At 42.6% G+C, this 22,026-nt stretch overlaps 1 protein-coding gene across 2 annotated transcripts; it reads right to left on the bottom strand.

Annotated features, from left to right (window-relative positions):
- Positions 1–484: 484 nt before the first annotated feature.
- On the bottom strand, positions 485–21,954 carry LOC129857630 (CREB-regulated transcription coactivator 2-like). Of its 2 annotated transcripts, XM_055926076.1 has the most exons (14): positions 21,615–21,954; positions 17,941–18,042; positions 17,616–17,729; positions 17,318–17,379; positions 16,149–16,217; positions 15,638–15,738; positions 15,416–15,442; positions 15,148–15,277; positions 14,047–14,285; positions 11,616–12,094; positions 10,378–10,923; positions 7,579–7,653; positions 7,240–7,441; positions 485–6,965 (listed from the first exon to the last, which is right to left on the bottom strand). In XM_055926076.1, exons 1-14 carry the CDS (start codon positions 21,786–21,788, stop codon positions 6,766–6,768), a joined length of 2,520 nt encoding a protein of 839 aa, XP_055782051.1. In that variant the 5' UTR covers positions 21,789–21,954; the 3' UTR covers positions 485–6,765. The 2 variants fall into 2 exon arrangements, with proteins under 2 accessions (XP_055782051.1, XP_055782052.1); XM_055926077.1 differs by lacking the exon at positions 16,149–16,217.
- Positions 21,955–22,026: the final 72 nt, after the last annotated feature.

Below are 22,026 nucleotides of genomic sequence, written 5' to 3' on the forward strand. Positions count from 1 at the left end.
CTTAGGACATATTTAGACATTTAGCGTCCATGTTTGAGGTCGTGTGTACCATAGAGTCGGTTTCTAATTAGAGCCAGTGCAGATGTCTGTCGTATCAGTCCGCTTCTTGCTGGTTGGGAGGTTAGCTGCAAACAGCTCCTTCGGTCGAGATGGAAACTAAAACACTGTCGTACTTCCAGTGCCACAGACCGAAAGAGCTCTCAGAACACAGAAAATTGCGCCTTGGTAGTGCACTACTATTTTACTAATAGATACAAACTAATTATTAATTTGTTCAACACCCTGCCGTCTATTGTTGTGCATTTAAAAACACGTTTGCTGTGGCAATATTCATTATAAAACTAAAGGAAATTGCGAGGGTAAAAACAATTGGTGGACACCCCCGCGTGCATGCAGCTGTTGGGTTTTGTTTACAGCTGTCACTGTACTGAAGACCAGTGAATCTGTTATGACAACGCGGATAATAATACAATATAAAACCAGACATTGACAGGATTTTTTATTTTTTTGTAAAATAATGTTAAGGTACAAATATTTTCTTGTTAGGTTTAAAGATGCACAGTGGTTTAGGAACAGTATTTACATCATACATGGGTTCCCTGGATATTACAATTTAAAAATAAAGATGTAAAATAAACATTTAAATGTATTCCTCTGAAAACGCAAAATACATATGGTTTTGACCCTAAACATAAAGCAAAAATGTTTTTATTACAACCGTAAAATACACTGAACAATAACACAGCAATTAATATGGCAATCTGACTGATCCCTATCACACAACTTCACTGTTCAACAGCAGCCCCTACTGGCAGTGTTATTGCCGTGCATGGTCTTCAACTACACTGTTATTGCATAACAGACAGATGCGGAGAGATCTATTAAGTTATAAGCGCAGAGCCTCCATGTAGTCCTAAAAATCGGAAATGAAACCTCAGGTTCGTTCAAGCCGTTCCTATGGAGGAAATTAATGAGGTTTGGGGCTAAACGCCGCAAATAAGGTCAGAGGTTAACACATCCTTTGATGATTTTATATGCTTTGTTTGATGAGATAATATATGTCTGTTAACATGACCTTTATGAATTATGAACCTTTTTGTGCTTATTTTGATTACATAAATGCTTCAAAATTCACAAAAAAAGTAACTTTAGGTGATGAAGATGATCTCATAGAACAAAACATAAGATCTCCTAAGCCTGTGTTTTCCACACAGGCCTTGTTTTTTGCATTTATCAAAACAAACCCCAAAATAATTTCTCCATAGGCTTTGGCCAACAAGCCATGGTGGAGTAAGCCTAGCTCCAATAGTGCCTACAAAAAGACCACATTACTATTGCTCTCTATAGGCATGACAGCTGAAACATCAAATTGCAGCTGTGAAGAATTGCCAAGACATGAGACAAATTCACTTGGTATAACTAACTAATACTGAGGGGGAAAACATAAATGAGCCAATATTGCTCCTTTCTCAGTAACTAAAAACTGCAGTGTACACATTCAAACTTTAGGATACACATGATAATTTTGGGCTCCTGAGTGGCGCAGCGGTCTAAGGCACTGCATCACAGTGCTAGAGGTGTCACTACAGACCCTGGTTCGATTCCAGGCTGTATCATAACCGGCCGTGATGTTGTGTGCAGCAGTTGGCCCAGCGTCGTCCGGGTTAGGCTTTGGCCAGGGCGTCATTGTAAATAATAATTTGTTCTTAACTGACTTGCCTAGTTAAATAAAAGTAAAATAAAACATTTAAATAATTGCATGAAGAAAATGTTTCAACAAGCCAACTATATTGGCAAAGTGACCGATATCTCTCTGATGCATTACGTAGCATTGTCACAGATTCTAAATCAAACAACTGGTAGAGCTTCACCCTGGACTAATCAAGCAGGACAACCAATGGCGGGCGTGCTCTTGGGTTTTCAAATGACAAATTGCAGAATAATAGTGAAAACAATAAAAATGACTTTCTCTGCATTTCAAGCCTTTTCTCACACCAGGGGAAGATAGAGATCATATAATCATCATACCTCTTGAGTCAACTGCCAGCGCTGACCCTGAAACTAACTGGTACTTCATCAGAATACCCTTCAGACCCAATCTAAAATATACTAGCCACACTTACATGATTCCTTCTAAACAGACAAGACATTTCATCCACTCTACCCTACAGTCCAATTAAAACAAGGCCTCATTCAAATCTCCATTATATAGCCTATCAATTCAAATAGCACTTCAAAATAATATTTTCAGTTTAGGTTGGGAATGCTCCACAGTGCAGAACTAAACAAAATCAGAAAACATAGGAAACATGCCACAGAAAATCGGGAACACAGGACTAAGCAATGCAGGAAAAATTGTAACACTTTCAAATTTGATTTTCACGCTAACTTGATATTTTTTATACCTCCTCATTAATGGCTAAATTGGAAATGCATTATTATGACTCTTCAAAATGACTTGTGGTCTTACCAACACCACCAGCCTAGTAAGAAACAAGATATAAACTCAGCAAAAAAAGAAACGTCCCTATTTCAGGACACTGTCTTTCAAAGATAATTCGTAACAATCCAAATAACTTCACAGATCTTCATTGTAAAGGGTTTAAACACTGTTTCCCATGCTTGTTCAATGAACCATAAACAATTAATGAAAATGACCGTTCCACAGGTGCATGAAGACACTAACAGCTTACAGACAGTAGGCAATTAAGGTCATAGTTATGAAAACTTAGGACACTAAAGAGGCCTTTCTACTGACTGAAAAACACCAAAAGAAAGACGCCCAGGATCCCTGCTCATCTGCGTGAACGTGCCTTAGGCATGCTACAAGGAGGCATGAGAACTGCAGATGTGGCCAGGGCAATAAATTGCAATGTCCGTACTGTGAGATGCCTAAGACAGCGCTACAGGGAGACAAGACGGACAGCTGATCGTCCTCGCAGTGGCAGACCACGTGTAACAACACCTGCACAGGATCGGTACATCCAAACATCACACCTGCGGGACAGGTACAGGATGGCAACAACAACTGCCCGAGTTACACGAGGAACGCACAATCCCTCCATCTGTGCTCAGACTGTCCGCAAAAGGCTGAGAGAGGCTGGACTGAGGGCTTGTAGGCCTGTTGTAAGGCAGGTTCTCACCAGACATCACCGGCAACAACGTCGCCTACGGGCACAAACCCACCGTCGCCGGACCAGACAGGACTGGCAAAAAGTGCTCTTCACTGACAAGTCGCGGTTTTGTCTCACCAGGGGTGATGGTTAGATTCACGTTTATCGTTGAAAGAATGAGCGTTACACCGAGGCCTGTACTCTGGAACGGGATCGATTTGGAGGTGGAGGGTCCGTCATGATCTGGGGCGGTGTGTCACAGCATCATTGGACTGAGCTTGTTGTCATTGCAGGCAATCTCAACCCTGTGCCTTACAGGGAAGACATCCTTTTCTCTCATGTGGTACCCGTCCTGCAGGCTCATCCTGACATGACCTTCCAGCATGACAATGCCACCAGCCATACTGCTCGTTCTGTGCGTGATTTCCTGCAAGACAGGAATGTCAGTGTTCTGCCATGACCAGCAAAGAGCCCGGATCTCAATCCTATTGAGCACGTCTGGGACCTTTTGGATTGGAGGGTGAGGGCTAGGGCCATTCCCCCTCAGAAATGTCTGGGAACTTGCAGGTGCCTTGGTGGACGAGCGGGGTAAAAATCTCACAGCAAGAACTGAGAAATCTGGTGCAGTCCATGAGGAGGAGATGCACTGCAGTACTTAAATGCAGCTGGTGGCCACACCAGATACTGACTGTTACTTTTGATTTTGACCCCCCCCCCCCTTTGTTCAGGGACACATTGTTCCATTTCTGTTAGTCAGATGTCTGTGGAACTTGTTCAGTTTGTCTCAGTTGTTGAATGTTATGTTCATAAAAATAATTTCACATGTTAAGTTTGCTGAAAATAAACGCAGTTGACAGTGAGCGGACGTTTCTTTTTTTGCTGTGTTTACATCGAGGCACAACATTGGCTCACAGTGGTAAAAGAAGACTTTGCAAACCCACACTATTACTGTTGGATAGGGGGCAGTAGTGAATGGGTTTTACCATTGGTTAGATCCTCAAACCACTTCAACCACCACTCCTGTCAAAACAGATTTGCATTTGGCTCATATGATCAGTGTAAAAGCAATATGGTTGAAATAAAGCATACCGGTAATTAGAGGTACTTCAATATCTGTAAATAAGGGGGTTAAACTCTATGTTAGCACAACTTCAGAACAGCACTACTTCATTTTAGGATGATGTTTTACCAATCTATGATGTAACAGTTGCACACAGCTTTCTATATCCAAATTGCAAAGCTTGTGTTTTATTAAGTCTGTCAAACATGGCCTCTTTCAGTCCACACTGGAAAGAAGGGCTGATTTCCATAATCTTTGTCATTATGAAAGTTAAACGATATTATCTCAAGCGCTCTAACTTCCTGTTGCTACCACACAATGTCAAACTTACAGTAGTCGTCAGACACCAATATCAAACATTGTCACCAAAGCAAAATACGACCATTTAAAAACCGATAAAAAAGCAAAAACATTTTTTTCAATGTATTTTCAATACAATAGTATAATGCACATGTACTATTTGTAAATGTACTAAATTAAAAAAAATATTTGACAACTCCCAGACAGTCACACGAGACATGCACAAGAACACTTTGCATAGCAAATGGACTACATTGTTCAGAACCTGTTGCTTTTCAAATCATGCAACCGGTTTAAGGGTGTTGCGGAACCAAAAGGCTTCTCTTCTTAAATATACTCTGTTATTTATACATTTATATACAAAGACATAGACCACCTTTAATTAAAAAATAAAACTTCATAGTAATAACTACTTTGTTACATAAAAATATGTTACTATAATCTGGCTATGGCCCTTGCTGTGGCAAGACGGGTGCAGCAGGTGGGAGGGGTTAGAGGTGTCAATCACGGTGGCTAGAATTACCTGACTAAAACGGACACTAAAGCTCCAAGGCCTTAGGATAGTAGTAGCAGTTAAAATATATACTATGGCAAAAATGTTGCTATGCATTAGTCTACTTGGTTTTGGCCTTGCCGTTTCCCAATTACTCAAAGATAAAAAATACAACTCCAATTCATGTAATTGAAATGTATTGAGGGCTTTTCCTTTTCCATATCAACAACGCCAATTCTCTTGATGAAAGGCAAACGCTTTGTCAATAGCACACATTTAAAAACAAACAGTCCCTAGTTGCTTTAAAGGGAATGTGCAGAAGAGGGTAGGTCTAAGATCTGAGGGGGGGGTAGCAGGCACACAGGGGTGGTACATAGCAAAAGGTCCTCGGCTTAAACTTACTGAGAAGCTCAATGGTATAGAAGCAGGCTGGCAGAATGGCAACAGCTGCCATGTTGGGACATATAAAAATTTAAAAAAGAATACAAAAATATTTTGTCACACACCAGACAGGTGCAATGAAATGTGTTATTTTCTGTGTTGTTTTTATAAACAGGAGAGTTGGATAATGGATTCTGTGGACTACTTGGTTCAATATGAGGACAATATCCTTAGACGATTGATTTAGTAATTTTTTTAGATTCGGAACCATCAAGACGATTCAAGTTAACAGACGTCAAATGAGAATGGTCAATTTAGCTGGGTCTTGAACACAGACACAGTGATAATCTTACAGACGAATATGCCATCCAGACACTAAAATGGCCCCGTAAGTGCCAACTTGTCCTGAGGGACTGAGAAAGTCACATCTCCAAAAAGACACTTTCTTCTCTTGTCCGTTGAAAGACTGAACTATATATCTGAACTATAGCTAGCAAGGTCCGCCATTGAATTACCTTCACCAAACTTAAATAAAATAGAAACACTTAATGACATGTCAATTGGCAACTATTGGTTGAACAGTCTCTGGTAGGGTTGATGTAATCCATAAAATACTCCAGATCTACTGTATGTTCTTGCAGTAGAAAGATGGCGAACATGGCCGATATTCCAGCCTCCCCATACTGGCGTTGGAATGATGGAACACCGACAGACAAAGCCGAAAGACCAGTCGGGAAAGTCCCGTCTCATAGAATGCATATTGTATGGTTTTTAAGACGGCATTTTCAAGTGCAACTGACCTCATGCGTGATCCCTGCGTTTATGCATTATCTGAAGTGCATTTGTTTACATGCAGATAAGACTCGTACAAGCTACAATGCCTATATTTTCTTTTTTTCTCTTAAGCATCACAAGTGCATTTTCGATAACTGCCTGGATGTAGCGGAAAGAACCGTAAACGAACTTGCTCCACCACTGACATGTCAGTCCTGTCCTCCAACCTTCCCTACCACCACATCACCTCACAAAAAGCACGTGGCGAGGTCCCCACTAAACCAGGTGCCTCCAACTCTGGTCCTGGAGAGCATGTAGAATTCTATTCAAGCCCAGCACTAACACACCCGATTCAAATAATCAAGGTCCAGATTTAAGACAGTGATTAGCTGATTATTTGACAGGTGTATTAGTGCTGTGGTACAACAGCCTGCTCCCCAGTTTCTCTCCTGGACCAGTCAGAGATCCATGCACTGGACTGTCCAAAACCTCCCACCTGACCTTTTATTTGCAGATGCTGTGGTTGCGTCAATCACCAAGGAGGGGGAAACGAAGCAGGGCTCAACCCCACCTGTTCCACTTCAGTCTGGGGTCGTTCCAACCCCCTACCCACCTCACTCCTCCGTATCCACTCCTGGGAGTGTTTACTTGAGGCGGTCGGAGCGGAAGGAGTCTTCCACGGCGGGGTCGGTCAGCATGAGGTCCCCGTCCAGCATGCCCAGCCCCTCAAGGGCCAGGGGGTCCATCCTGAGGGGGTCGTCCAGAGCAAAGGAGTCCATCTCAAACCCTGGCACGTGGGACAGGGCGCTGGCGATCTCCTTGGAAAGGCCCAATGAACTGTCTCCTGGTGAAGAAAGAAAAAAGGGCAAGTAATACATAATAATAAATGTGCCATTTAGCAGACGCTTTTATCCAAAGGGACTTTCAGTCATGTGTGCATACGTTTTCGAATGGGTGGCCCAAGCGGGAACCAAATCCACAACCCTTTACATTGTAAGTGCCATACTCTACCAACTGAGCCACTCAGGGTTAGTGTTAGTTGTAGTTATAATTATGTACTTGGAAAGCATTCCTCTCCTACAGGCAAGTAATAGCCAAAGTGGTAGCCCAGATCTCACCTGGGAGGATGATGTTAGGGACGTTGTGGCATCCCTCTCCCCCAAAGTTCTGGTTGTTAAGGTGCTGCCTATCCCCGGAGTCGTGGAGCTCCAGGAAGCCATGGTTGGGGTGGTAGGATTCCTCCTGGCCTTTTCCACCACTCCCACAGCCCAAGCCACCGTGGTTGAACGACAGGCTGTCTCCCGGAGTCTCCATGTTGAACTGAGACGGGGACAAAACACCAAACGTGAATTCAGGCAGACAAATACAGTACAACAGAACTCCACAATGAAAGCAGAGGTACAGTAGTCAATACAAATGAGCCTGAGAGAAATAAAGTGTCTGCAGAAATGGTATACCTGCTGGTTCTGTCTGGAGGCGATCTGCAGGCCCAGGTAGGGATCATCCAACAGAGAGTTTAACAGTAATGTGTCCTACAACACAAAACACAGGTACTTTAGTGTAAAGACAGAACAACACGTCATACCAAGTTATGTTGAATGACATCACCTACAACATGACTGTAGCAGTAAAGTGGAGCTTCATTGATGCGACATCCTACAGGCCAATTTCACTGTGGTCCCAATGTCACCGCCCTTCAGCACATTAAGACAGTCAGCTCTCTGGACTGCTATTAATAGAGACATTCAACAACAGAGCCCAGGATTCATTTCACCTCACTTGGGCATGACATCAGCGTTCCCTCTCAAGTTTCACACACCGCATTCTGCAGCTAAAAAAATTGTGCGCATGTTCAATGTCAGAAGGATGTTGTGAAACAATCTCCAGTGGCAAGTTATGGAACCAAGTTGAGACTTGAGTGAGCATTGGAAATGTATTGAGAAGCTATACAGGTCCAGGAAATGTGAAGCATCATGTAGGAAATTATTGAGCCACAGTTATAACAAGATGGCCTCTTGAATAGCCTAAGTTCTGTTTTGAATACAGTACCAGTCAAAAGTTTGGACACACCTACTCATTCAAGGGTTTTTCTATATTTTTTACTATTTTCTGCATTGTAGATAATAGTAAAGACATCAAAACTATGAAATAACACATATGGAATCACGTAGTAACTAAATAAAGTGTTAAACAAATCAAAATATATTTTATATTTGAGATTCTTCAAAGTAGCCACTCTTTGCCTTGATGACAGCTTTGTATTCTTTCAACCAGCTTCATGAGGTAGTCAACCTGGAATGCTTTTCCAACAGTCTGGAAGGAGTTCCCACATATGCTGAGCACTTGTTGGCTGCTTTTCCTTCACTCTGTAGTCCAACTCATTCCAAACCATCTCAATTGGGTCAGGTGATTGTGGAGGCCAGGTCATCTGATGTAGCACTCCATCACTCTCCTTCTTGGTCAAATAGCCCTTACACAGCCTGGAGGTGTGTTGGGTCATTGTCCTGTTGAAAAACAAATGATAGTCCCACTAAGCCCGAGCTGACAAGGTAAAAATCTGTCGTTCTGCCAGAGCAAGGCAGTTAACCCACTGTTCCCCAGGCACCGAAGAAGTAGATGTCAATTATGGCAGCCTCCTTGGGTTAAATGAGTTAGACACATTTCAGTTGAATACATTCAGTTGTACAACTGACTACGTATCCCCCTTTCCCTAAGCGCAAACCAGATCCGATGGCATATTGCTGCAGAATGCTGTGGTAGCCATGCTGGTTAAGTGTGCCTTGAAGCAACCCCACACCATCACACCTCCATACTTCACGGTGGGAACCACACATGCAGAGATCATCCGTTCACCTACTCTGCGTCTCACAATGAGACATCAGACCAAAGGACAGATTTCCACCGGTCTAATGTCCATTGCTCGTGTTTCTTGGCCCAAGCAAGTCTCTTCTTATTGGTGTCCTTTACTAGTTGTTTCTTTACAGAAATTCGACCATGAAGGCCTGATTCACGCAGTCTCCTCTTTTACAGTTGATGTTGAGATGTGTCTGTTACTTGAACTCTGAGGTGCAATCTGAGGTGCAGTTAATTGCCGATTTCTGAGGTGCAGTTAACTCTAATGAACTTATCCTCTGCATCAGAGGTAACTCTGGGTCGTCCTTTCCTGTGGCAGTCCTCATGAGATCCAGTTTCATCATAGCGATTGATGGTTTTTGCTACTGCACTTCAAGAAACTTTCAAAGTTCTTGAAATGTTCTGGATTGACTGAACTTCATGTATTAAAGTAATGATGGACTGTCAATTCTCTTTGCTTATTTGAGCTGTTCTTGCCATAATATGGACTTGATCTTTTTCCAAATTTGTCTATCTTCTGTATACCATCCCTACCTTGTCACAACACAACTGATTGTCTCAAACGCATTAAGGAAAGAAATTCCAGAAATTATCTTTTAACAAATTGAAATGCATTCCAGGTGACTACCTCATGAAGCTAGTTGAGAGAATGCCGAGAGTGTGTAAAGCTGTAATCAAGGCAAAGAGCGGCTACTTTGAAGATTCTCAAATGTAAAATATATTGATTTGTTTAACACTTTTTTGGTTACTACTTGATTCCATGTGTGTTATTTCATGGTTTTGATGTATTCACTATTATTCTACAATGTAGAAAACAGTAAAAATAAAGAAAAACCCTGGAATGAGTAGGTCTCCAAACTTTTGACTGGTACTGTATATCCCATAACAGCAGAGTAATGTGTCAAGTGTAATGAGATGATATTATACTATTTGATACTTGAGGATGTCACACACTAAGAGGCTGAACAGTGATTAATTTGCATGGCCAAATTTATAAATAAATTAACTGATTACACAAATATACAATACAAAATAGTGAGCTAATTCTAGCTAGATGACAGAGTAAACTCTTTAAAAAATATGTCCTGGTGTGCCCAGAAGCCATCAGGATGTCACTGGTTATGGTCTTGATAATAGCTGTACAGATGATTACATCATCCGGATCATTCTATTGACCTCAGTTTCTATCACAACCAACATTTACAACATTGCGCTTGCTTTAAAACACCATGCGTTTACAAAGACATCAAGCCATGGTGGCAGTCATGCCCCTCTGCCCCAGAGAGGTGAGGTAGGTTAACCGTGACGGACCGATAGTAGGAGGACATAGAGGAAATTGTGGCTTTATTGTGCCAATTGGCGGCAGTGTGTTGTGTGTATGGGCTGGCACTGACTCCACTCACGTTGTAGAGACCCAGGTCTGTGGCCAGAGAATGACTGATGTGTTGCAGCTGGGGCAGACTTCCCTGCTGCCTTTGCTGCTCCATCTGCTGCTGTTGGTCTTGCTGGTCCTGTTGTTGCTGCTGCTGCTGCTGCTGCTGTTGATGTTGGGTAGACTGCGGGTCTTGCGTTTGCAGGCACTGAGAGTTCTGGCCCTGCTCACCCTGCTTCTCAATTTTGACCGACACCCTATGCTGCTGCTGCAGGTGCTGCATCTGGGCATTGCGCAGGTTCTGCAGGTGCAGCTGCTGGAGGGCCTGCTGAGACTGGACACAATGCTGCTGGTGCAGCTGGTGTTGCAAATGCAGCTGATGGTGTTGGTGTTGATGCTGTTGTTGATTTTGTTGTTGCAGTACCACGGACGACTGGGAGAGCTGTTGTCCTACCTGAGAGGCCTGCTGGGGCTGATGGGATGCTGGAGGACCTGGCTGATGAAGCTGCTGCTGGCTAAAGGGGTAGGGAGGGAGCCTCTGGTCCATGGGGAGTTTGCTGGTGTCCAGAGGGACACCCTGGGAGGAGATAAACACATTGATTGGAAATGGAATACAAACTCAATTGGCATGCAGGTCGGCCAATGTTATGGTGCCGTGTAGGCTTGGGCGGTTTACAGTATAAACTATATATACACCAGCGTATTTTGAAATACTCATGGTATGATTTCAATACCGTCAAAAGAATTGGGCAATTTCTCAGCAATTTGAATATATATATATATATTTTTTTTTAATACCTACAGTCAACTTGTGCACTAGGTTAATAGATAAAGCAGCATTAACTACCCTTGCATGCTGACGAAAATGGCAGTTTAGTTAACCAACAGTATTTCAATCTACTCGATTCATCATAATTAGGAGTACAGCGCCATCTCCCATTCCTGGATTGATGTACGTTTTCCGAGCCATATCTCGCGCCGGCTCCGTGGTGTCCACATTCTAGCATAGCACAGTTCCAACCAGAAAGAGAAGTAATTAACGTCTAGTCAGGTTCTTTTGTCTAACTAAGTGGCTAGCTTGCAAGATCAATCTTCTTGGTTACAGCAGAGACAAATCCCCTCCTGGATCAAGATCCCTGACGTCTACTATTTGTTTTGTGTGTGCAGTACAGGAACGGTATGAACATCTGGATACCGCCCAACCCCAGGGCAGTGCTTATTCTGGCCTGTGATTAAACATGGTAAAAGGAGAATGTAGGTAGACATTACCTGTGTTATGGAGGACAAGTTAGGAGAGATGGTGGGGGAGAACTGTTTGGAGTGGTGCCGGCGAGACTCCCCTCCCATGGGTAGGATCAGAGGGGAGAGCTGAGCTCGTCTCCGTGGCAACGTGCTGAGAGGCGACTGCCCCTGGCTAGTTAGCAGTGGCGAATAAGAGGAGCACGAGCCGGACCCTCCCACCCCGCTACTGTAACTAGGGTTACTGGATGCGGTGTGGAGGGACTGGCCACTCAGGGAGGAGTTGCTGAGGGAGGAGTGCAGGGATTGGTTGCTCAGGGAAGACTGGAGGGAGGGGGAGGAGCTAAGGGAGGACTGCAGGGAAGGGTTGCTAAGTGACGAGTGCAAGGAGGTGGAGCTGAGGGAGTTGGGGAAGGAGTGGCTGCTGAGAGATGATTGGATGTTGGGGTTGCTTAGCGAGGACTGCAGGGAGGGGTTACTGAGAGTGCCCTGAAGAGATGCCAGGAGACCTGTTCAAATAAACAAGACCAATAAACAGATTTGAATATAGAGCTACATAAAATAATACACACACATTGAGTCCTGGTGTGAAAAGTTGTGGTAATGCGTACATAATAGACTGAACAAAAATATAAACGCAACATGTAAAGTATTGGTCCCATGTTTCATGAGCTGAAATAAAAGATCACAGAAATGTTCCATATGCACAAAAAGCTTCTCTCAAATTTGCACACAAATTTGTTTGCCATTGAAAAGGAGTGGAACAAAATAGTACAGGCCACAATCAACAGTCTGATCAACTCTATGCGAAGGAGATGTGGGAAATGGTGGTCACACCGGATACTGACTGGGTTCTGTTCCACGCCCCTACCTTTCTTTAAGGTACTTTATCTGTGAGGAACAGAAGCATATCTGTATTCCCAGTCATGTGAAATCCATTGATTAGGAATTTATTTCAATTGACTGGTTTCCTTACATTTCAAATAACTAAAATCTTTGAAATTGTTGCATGTGGCATTTATATTTTTATTCAGTGTAGAAGACTACAAACATCTAAAATTCAATGAAAATGTATTGCAACATTTCATCGTTTTAACATTTAATATGACAAACTGCAACACAGTTTGTCTCCTGGAGATCATATCAGGAGGTACAACGGTAGCTCAGTCCCCTGAAGAGGCCCTGAGCTGCAGGGTGCATCTCAAGTGTCAAACTAGGTTTCCTTTCATCATCTCCTATCCTTAATTTGCACTGATGTGAAAGAACTAGAATAATACCAACAAATATCTGGTAAGCATTCACCATACTGTTTTCTCAAGAGATGAGAGGAGAAGAGCAAGCCACCTCAGACTATTGACATGCACCCTAGGCCTTGCCTCTAGACTGAAGTTAACATTTCCTGTGTGTGGTCGGCCAAATCACCTCAACACAGATAAGGTCAGTAGGGCCATATAAAATCTGTTAAATTCCTTGCCTGATTGCGGTTAGTTATTTTTACACAAATTCCGTTGAGTTTTACAGGTCTCTGTTTACCCCGGTTTCTTTCAGGCTTTCACTCTCCAAATGACACTTGAATTGAAAAACAACTAAATGGGATTTTAAGTCCACAACAATGCTTAAACCACATTAGGAGACTACTTTTGAGGTCTGGGAATTGTTTTTGAAATTTAGATTTTTGGGTGTAGTTACCCTTTAATTTGATTGCACACCTAGCAAGAGGCTGTTAAGCTGTGTTTTTGTTATGATAGTTTGCAAAACAAACACCCACTGGCCTGATGCAAATAATCATGATATCATTCTGCCAGGTAGGCATAGGCTTTGTTGTTAACATTTAATTTAGAAGGTTTTTGGGAAAGCCTTTCCATCTACCAGAAGACTGTTTTCATTAGCATCAACGCTAATAGCTACACAAAGTGGTAACTGCGCACACCGCACATACACAGATGGGAGAATTCTCATTGCCTCTTCAGAAAGTTGCAGGAAATACAAATCACTGATGCATTCTGTTCATGTCTTATGATAAACCTGGGCTAATTAATAAATGTTCAATACATTTAGTTGACTCCCTACTAAGATCTATAAAAAAAATGTATATTGTTGAATTCCGCTTTGTCTGGATTCTCTGATTCTGTCCGCGTTCTCTGCATCAGGGATTTTATAGGGCCCTAGGACAGCTACTTTTTCAGAATGCACAGCCCTGCACTTTACCTCCATTTTCTAAATACATCTTACCCACCTAAATGAATATTGGCCTGTCTCCCTCTTGTACCAACACCCACTAGCTTCCTCCGTTTGAGTCACAACTTAGACATTTTAACTAGTGTGACGGAAAGGGTTGTATTGTTCCTAGCCTGCCTGCATGAGCGCACACACTAACATACACTAAAGAGAGAAGTGCTGAAGATCAACATGGCACACACACACACTCCCTCAGCCTCTGTCCCACAGTCCCTCCCTGTACCTGGCGAGTGGCGGAAGGCGTTGCTGGCATTGATGCCCAGCTGGGTCAGGGTGGAGGCCAGGTTGCCCGTGCTGCTGCCCCCACTCAGGGACGAAGGGTAGCCCGGCTCGTCTGGGTCCAGCGGGGTGGGCAGCGGCGACGGGAAGTGCAGGCTGGAGAGGTCGGGCAGGGAGCCCCCCGTATTCAGGGCTGAGGGAGCATGGGGGGTGCTGGACTGCTGATCAGGGGAGGGGAAGATACTGGAGGACGAGATGGAGAAACTATTTAGAAAGACAAGAGAAACCACAGTGGTGTCTCACATTCGTCAAGAATTAGACACTGGGGCGTGTGTGATTTCCAGACAGGATGACCTCAGCGTCCCAGAGCTAAACTGATCCACACCAAACAGCAGCCTCCAGACACACGCAGAGAGAGAGAGAGAGAACGACAGAGAGAAAAAGAACAGAATAGACCGAGAGGGGAGAAAGCGAGCGAGATAATAAATTACAGAGGAGAGAGAAGAGAAAAAAATAAAGAAATGGAGAGATAGAGAGCAAGTGAATGAGGAACAAATAAAGAATGTCCACTACACACACGTTCCAATCTAAACCCCAGCTATGAGAGAAAGATAAAATAATGCGCAACGAAAGTCATGCTAGTCATGACGAAGAAGAGGAGGATAGACAGAGGATGAAAACAGAGGAAGATATTTCAAATGGATGTTTCAATGGAAAACAAATGGAGATTGAGCTTGAGGCTTTTACATCAACAGAAAGTGTTCAACAGAAAATCAGCCATGCATTCATATGTCATACCTGAGGGCACACACTAGCCATAGTACAATACTATGTCTCCTATCAGACTCCCCTCAATATATTGCTGCTTCACATTAAATTAAACAAATTACCTTAATGTAAGCAGCAACAACAAATTCCATTAGTTCTAAATGAATGCACAACATCGCAGGTTTTTAATAACTGTGTGTCTGCACTGAAACAAATTACTATAGATAATTAATTGTGTGAAAACTTCTAGAGGCACAGACATTTTCACATAAGTTATTCTGTCCTGTGAGAAAAGCTGTAGAAATGACTTGGATGTGTTTTAGAATAATTTACTTACTTGATACCGGGAACTTCACAGGACTTGGGTCGAGAAGAAAGCAGGGGCAACTTCTTGGTGTCCCAGGGCTTGAGCAGTTTGCCCTGATCCAGAATGTTATCCTCAATGGGGGGAACTGGGTACGGAAACACTGTGGATGACAAACAACATGATCACAAATCAAAGTCTCCTAGTCATAAGCATTTCTTTCCATTGTCAAGATTATTTGTGGTGTGTTTAAAGTAGGACCGAATTGTTAGTGTACAGCGAGTGTGACTGTTAGACTCACTTCTTCTCCCCTCTCCTTCACTCTGACCTAGAGGAGCACAGAGAGATACAAGTCAGAGTACTGAGGCAAACTGGGAATGGGCTTAAGGCACAATCACACTTAAACAATTATAACAATATGGTAATTTAGCAGACACTTATCTCAGTGGGAAACCCTCAACACCCACTCCGATGTGTTAACTAAACACATATGCTGTTGGTTTAGTCTTTAGTGAGTCCTCACCAGTGAGTCTGCCCTGAAGGGTGAGTGTGTGTCCAGCGTTGAAGAGGTCTCCTGCAGGGGGGTTCATCACACTGGTGTGGAGGGCAGAGTCTGAGTTGGTCCTGCATAGACAAAAAGCATTAGGAGAGGAGAAAGATATATCCAGGAGGTCTCTTTCCATTGCCACATCAACCCACATACACATTCACCAAACAGGAACCAACTACTCAAGTCAATCCATGACTCATTAGAAAAGTCCTCCGGTAACCACATCATGACAATCACCACCTTACTTTTGCTTCTGCTCAGCCACAAACTAACTCCATCCATGATATATTGGAACTCAGTCTTAAATATCAATTCATTCAATATAAAAAGGAAAAACTCATTCAATATACAAGCTCTTGGAAGATCTTTGAATGGTCATATCTTGCACTGGCACAATCGTCTGTTAATGTCTGCCCCAGGACAGTGAGTTGATGCCCTATGTTGAGGGGGAGAAGAGAAGATAGATGGAGAGGGTGGGATTCACCTGTTGAGTGCCATGGTGGGGAGGCGAAACAACTGGCTTTTGTCTCCTGGGAAGTTGCCCGAACAGTTCCTTTTGTGATCAACAACAAAAATGGCCGTTATTCTCCAGAGAAGGATTAAAAGAGAGAAAAAAAGAGAGTGAAGGCTTGGGACGAACGGCTAGCATAAGAGACGCAGAGATAGAGGGAGGAAGACAGGGATACTGACAATCTACAGAACACATGGCCCATCCATAGATGCTTTTTTGGGATACAGAGAATATTGAGTGAATTGAGTGCATTTGTGGGTGTGTGTTACTGCATGCTCATGTGCACAAATATATGCATTCACAAGAGTGAGCTTGCGCTCATGCGTGTGTACTCATGTGCTTCTGTAAGACTGGCTATTATGAAAGAGGTTCTTAAATTCTCTGCTAAACCGGGGTCTCACAGCGATCGGTTCAAGTCAGTTGAATTTACGAAGATGTTTATCAGTGTTTCCAGCCCCAGTGCTGATCTGGAAAGAATCTGACAGACGTGTGCCAAATCCACCACAAACAAACTTCAGGAGCAGCTCCCTCCATTCACCTGATTGATGGAGGCTATTTCCCAAAGCGCAGCATCCAAGCGAGCAGGGATGAGAAACGCTGGTTTAGAGCGGCCTTCATTTCATTCATGCATCAACGCTGCTTTATAAGTCATCTCGACATGCCTTTATTTTTTCAGACAATAAGATAAACAATGGAACTGTTGGGAGGTGTGTAAGAGTCATATAATTTCATGTCAAAGCCAGTTTCCCTTTCTCAAAGAGTTTGTCCTTTTCCATTTAGCAGAGAAAGAAAGAAAAGAAAAAAAGAAAAAAGAGGACTGGCAAGAAGGAAAAGAGGTGGGAGTTTCTTTCCAAAACTTGAAGAAAAAAAGAGTGTAAGTGTATTCGGATGCCAGAAAAAAGGGAGGAAAGTGAAGAAAATAAATATAAAGTTCTGAAAAGCAACTAAATTCAAGGCTATGAAGGAAAGCTAAAATCAGGCGTCTTGTTAGTCAGTCCCAATCGCGTTAGCATGCATTGTTACCGTGAGACCAAGCTAGAATGCTGCAGAGAAAAACTACTAAGCAAAATACATAAAAAATAAAACAGGCTCCCTGAGGACACCCATGTCTCTGCAGATTGGGGTCCACTCCAGATCATTACCTTCTCCAACTGGTGTCCGGAGGCGGGGACAGATAGGCTGAGTTGTACGGAGAGCTGTCCACCTGAGGAGCACACAAGTCAAGGCAACAACTAAATTGTTACACTTTTTACTCTTCTCATCCACAATCAGAGATTAACAACCAGGGATTTGGTCAGTAATATAATATATCAGGGTTATGGTCAATAATATATCATCAAAGCAGTCCTTTGCCTAAGTAGAGCAAAACTCTGGATTAGCTCCTGGATTGTGCAACAAGGTCTGACGATGTTCTGGTCTCAGATGTATTGTGAAGGATACTTGTTTCCTGTAGGGGCGCACTGGGGAGATGAAGCGTCTGTCCCTCTGGACCCGCTCTACCAGGCCGTGGTGCCGTGTGGAGCGACTGGAGTCCAGGTTAGAGTGGAACAAACCCTAAGAGAGGGGGACCGATGATGGAAATAAGTAGGAGAAGAGAGAAACATAAAAGGGAAAGAGGATAAAGAGGGGTGCAAGAGAAGAGGGAGAGACACCATGGTGTTTATATTGGTGTCAAGTGATTGTATGGATAGATTTTTAGGCTATATATTAAATGTGGACCCACACACACACACACTGAGGATAAAAAAAGGTGAACCTCTCTCACCTGAAAGTCGCCTGGGTTCCTGCCGATCTGATTAACGTTGGGTAGGGAGCCCCCATAGTACGGGCCCTGGGTTCTAGCCAGACGCACTTTCTGAGCCTGGATCTGGAGAACAAAGAGGAGATGAAGATTTTATGAATACCTAATGTCTTTTGTAAGACAAACTGCAATACTTGTGCCCTTGACATACTTCACTGCTGGATTGCTGCATAGCCTACACAGAGACAGAAGCCACATCAGTGGACTGAGATAATCAAGTGGGTAACAAGATCCTCAAGAGTTTGTTGTAGTGTGCTTTATCACCTGCAAAGCTGTGGTTGTCCTACGTCACGATAGAATGTTTGAAATGAGCTGGCCCGTTCTTTTAGTAAGACACTATCTGGCCATTTTCATTAATGACAGCCAAACATCTTGGTGTCTTTTCAGACCTTGTTCTTTTGAGTAAAAGCTTGACATTTTATAAAAATGTGCTGTCCTGCCTCTGACATCTTTCATGCAGTCTCTCAACCTTTAAAACAGACGGCAGTGAGTTCATCATTGTAAAAAAATAAAAATAAAAGGACAATCATTCACAGGGAAAACCACAAGTATTGAGGAAAACCTGTTAAATTATTATTTCTAAGAAAAATAAGAACTCTGAAAACAGTCACAAAGCAACAATATCCCCACCACCATATTGGATATCGCTAATAACACCCAGGAGTTGCCTAATACATTCCAAGTAGGACAAAACCCTGTATCTCCCGGGTGGCGCAGTGGTCTAGGGCACTGCATCGCAGTGCTAGCTGCGCCACCAGAGTCTCTGGGTTCGCGCCCAGGCTGGACTGGGTTCGCGCCCAGGCTCTGTCGCAGCCGGTTGCAACCGGGAGGTCTGTGGGGCGACGCACAATTGGCATAGCGTCGTCCGGGTTAGGGAGGGTTTGGCCATCCTTGTCCCAGTATGTAAAATGTATGCACTCTACTGTAAGTCGCTCTGGATAAGAGCGTCTGCTAAATGACTAAAATGTAAATGTAAAACATTTCCAGTGAGGTGACAGTGAGAAAATACTGCTTTGTGTACCTCCCAAATGTGACATTGGCAGTGTAAAATATTATGACAGCAGAAGAATGAGACAAGGTCTTCATAGGACATAAGATTAAATCTGCCCTTACAAAGTTCCCTTCTAAAATGGATTCATATGAACCACTACTGTTCCAGCATACAGATAAGATAGGCCGACTGTGTCATATTTTACAAACCCATCTAAAAATGTCCAAAAGCCTTAAAGCTTGAATCCTTAATTGTGAAACTGCGATATTACAACAACAAAGAAGTTAACACAGTTTCTTTCCCCTCTGACATCATTGCACGAGCGATAGAACAGCAGAATATGTGATACATTTTTTTACTACGATGGGTGACGCTCCTCACCTTTGCTTCGTCAACAAAATAAAAGCAATAACAACGGCCATGGGGCGGAAGGTAGCGCTGTTTCCCCTGTGCGGATTCCATCTTTAAATCCCCTTTCTCTTTTGCAGGCGAAGACGATTTAAATAGCTAGCGCTTTCAGTATTCATCACACTGATGACAATATGAATTCTCCACACATATACAGGTTGTACAACCAAACTGATTCATAAATACAATGAATGAATGGAAGTCGGTAAATCCATGGTAACGGATTTACACACTCAGATTTTTCACTTTAAAATGTATACAAATCAAATTTATTTATATAGCCCTTCTTACATCAGCTGATGTCACAAAGTGCTGTACAGAAACCCAGCCTAAAACCCCAAACAGCAAGCAATGCAGGTGTAGAAGCACGGTGGCTAGGAAAAACTCCCTAGAAAGGCCAAAACCTAGGAAGAAACCTAGAGAGGAACCAGGCTATGAGCTATACCAAACAAAAAACATTGATTTATAAGTTTAACAACCCATAGAACTCTATTCACAAGTACTACTTTTAACAATTTCCACTGAACATTTTACAAAAGCACATTTACAGGATGGGGTCCTAAGTCTGAAAACAAATGAAACTGAGTGAGAATTTACCATAATTCTGTTACGAAACTTTTACCCTGTACAGTTTTTCCAGTAAAATGATTTTTTATTTACTATGTAAATTGTTCAAAGTAGTCATTGTGCATCGAATTGTATGGTTTGTTCAACTTTGAAATCAATGGTTTTTGTTTGGCATTCATTTTAAAGTGAAGTATCAGCCTAATTCTGCATTACTCTACTCCATAGTTTGTGCCTTCTCTCTCGCACATCAGTTTCACAGCTTGCTCCATCTCCATTTACCGGTAACCACATGCCTGCCTTGCTATTAGGCTGATTGGACCACCCTGACAAAAAGTATATTAGATGGGGAGGTTGTAAAGGACAGGAGTCAAAGGAATTCCCAGAAACTACAGTGGTTGAGATGGCAAAGGGGAATTACCATGAATGAAGAAAGTGGGGTGCTATGAGGGGTTTGGATGAGTCAGTGTAAGACTTGAGCCCTTGAATGTGCTGCCCAACAATGCAATTTAGGAGGGTGAGTCATAACTGAATTTGACTTGCCCACTCTTCTCTATTCCTCCCACCCAGTCTGCATCACATTCACCTCAAAATGTATAGGATATTCATAGAGGTGGGGAATTCTGGCCATTATCATGTTTCTAAAATATTGAATGTTCAAAAAAATATGATGAATTCATTAATAACCAAATTAATAATTAGTATCTGTTTGAAAAGCAGTTCAAACTTTATTCACTTCAAATTGAAAGATCCTTAGAATGAAATCTGGGGTGTATGTATTATGTCTTGCAACGGAAACACGTTACAGAATCAAACTTACACAAACAGAGCAAACTATTAAAAACGGGGAGGGACCTACCTGAATTTGTCCAATAAACTAGTTTTCGTTGAACAAAAATGTATGTTTGGAGTAAACGGTTAACGTTGCTAAACGTTTTGGAACAGAATCGGTGTACTTACTACAGCAGTGGAGTTCCTATAAACACACAATTTTGTGAATGTTAAACTCAGTGGAAAAATTATGGAGTGGGTTTCAGTTATGCCAAGAGATTGCAATCTGTTCTGCTGTGGTGGTTGACAGCAACCACTATGTGCCACTTCACTTGATGCACCGCCTGTCTGACCAACTAGCTAGCTAAGCACTGAAAAACTAACGTTAAGCCAAAACATGGCTGGTAACTAACGTTATCAACCAGTCACACAGTTCAGCAGGTTTGAAAATGTATTAAAACTGTTAGTTACATTATATCGTTAACATTAGCTTGCTAAGTAGTTAGCGAGCTAACGTTAAGTAACGTAACGAACTAGTTAACATTAGCTACTGAATTTGAAATACTACTTAGCCACATATGGCTAACTCAGGGCTAGCTAACTCGTTTATTTACGCTAACTTTAGTTAACTAGCTAGCTGGTTCGCATTACACTTTTGACAAGTTAGATAAGATAGCAATCAACATCGTAGTTAGCTAGTTAACGTTAGGTAGGTGAAATAACTAGAAGACATTCAAACTCCAACAGATAAAAGGCAAATCGTGGATAACGTTCATTCTTGGCTAGAGTTAGCGCGCTAAACTTATATTGGTTTATCATTTTCGTATTTTTTGTTTACCCTCTTGACAAGCCCCGGGCCTGTACTTACTCCAGCTTTCCTCTCCTGCCTCCCCCTCCAACTTACCCTGGTAGAGGTGATGTCCATCATAACCTCCTGAAAAGCGGCAGTCTCTTCAGCCTGACGTTGGGTATGTAGAGCTATTTTCTCGCTAAATTTTCGAGGGTTTGATGCCCCGGACCCAACACCCGAACTGGGTCCTGCTCCGGGTCCACAACCGCCTACATCCGTAGCAGACATCTTTGCCGAACGACTTCACGCAGTGGGATGATCTGACTTGGTCGTCACTAACGTTAGTTACTGTAGCCACAAAGTGATACGGGCTGCCTATGTCTACAATTTATCTTCTTAAAATGGGATTTTAAACCTAACATTAACACAGTAAACCTTAAGTGAAGACCAAAAAGCTATTTTTGTTTTCATGAATTTGTACGACAAATAATTTTTACTTTGTAGCTGTGGTAACTAGCTAGTCGAA

Source organism: Salvelinus fontinalis, chromosome 6, assembly GCF_029448725.1.
Source record: "Salvelinus fontinalis isolate EN_2023a chromosome 6, ASM2944872v1, whole genome shotgun sequence".
Classification (NCBI taxonomy): domain Eukaryota; kingdom Metazoa; phylum Chordata; class Actinopteri; order Salmoniformes; family Salmonidae; genus Salvelinus; species Salvelinus fontinalis.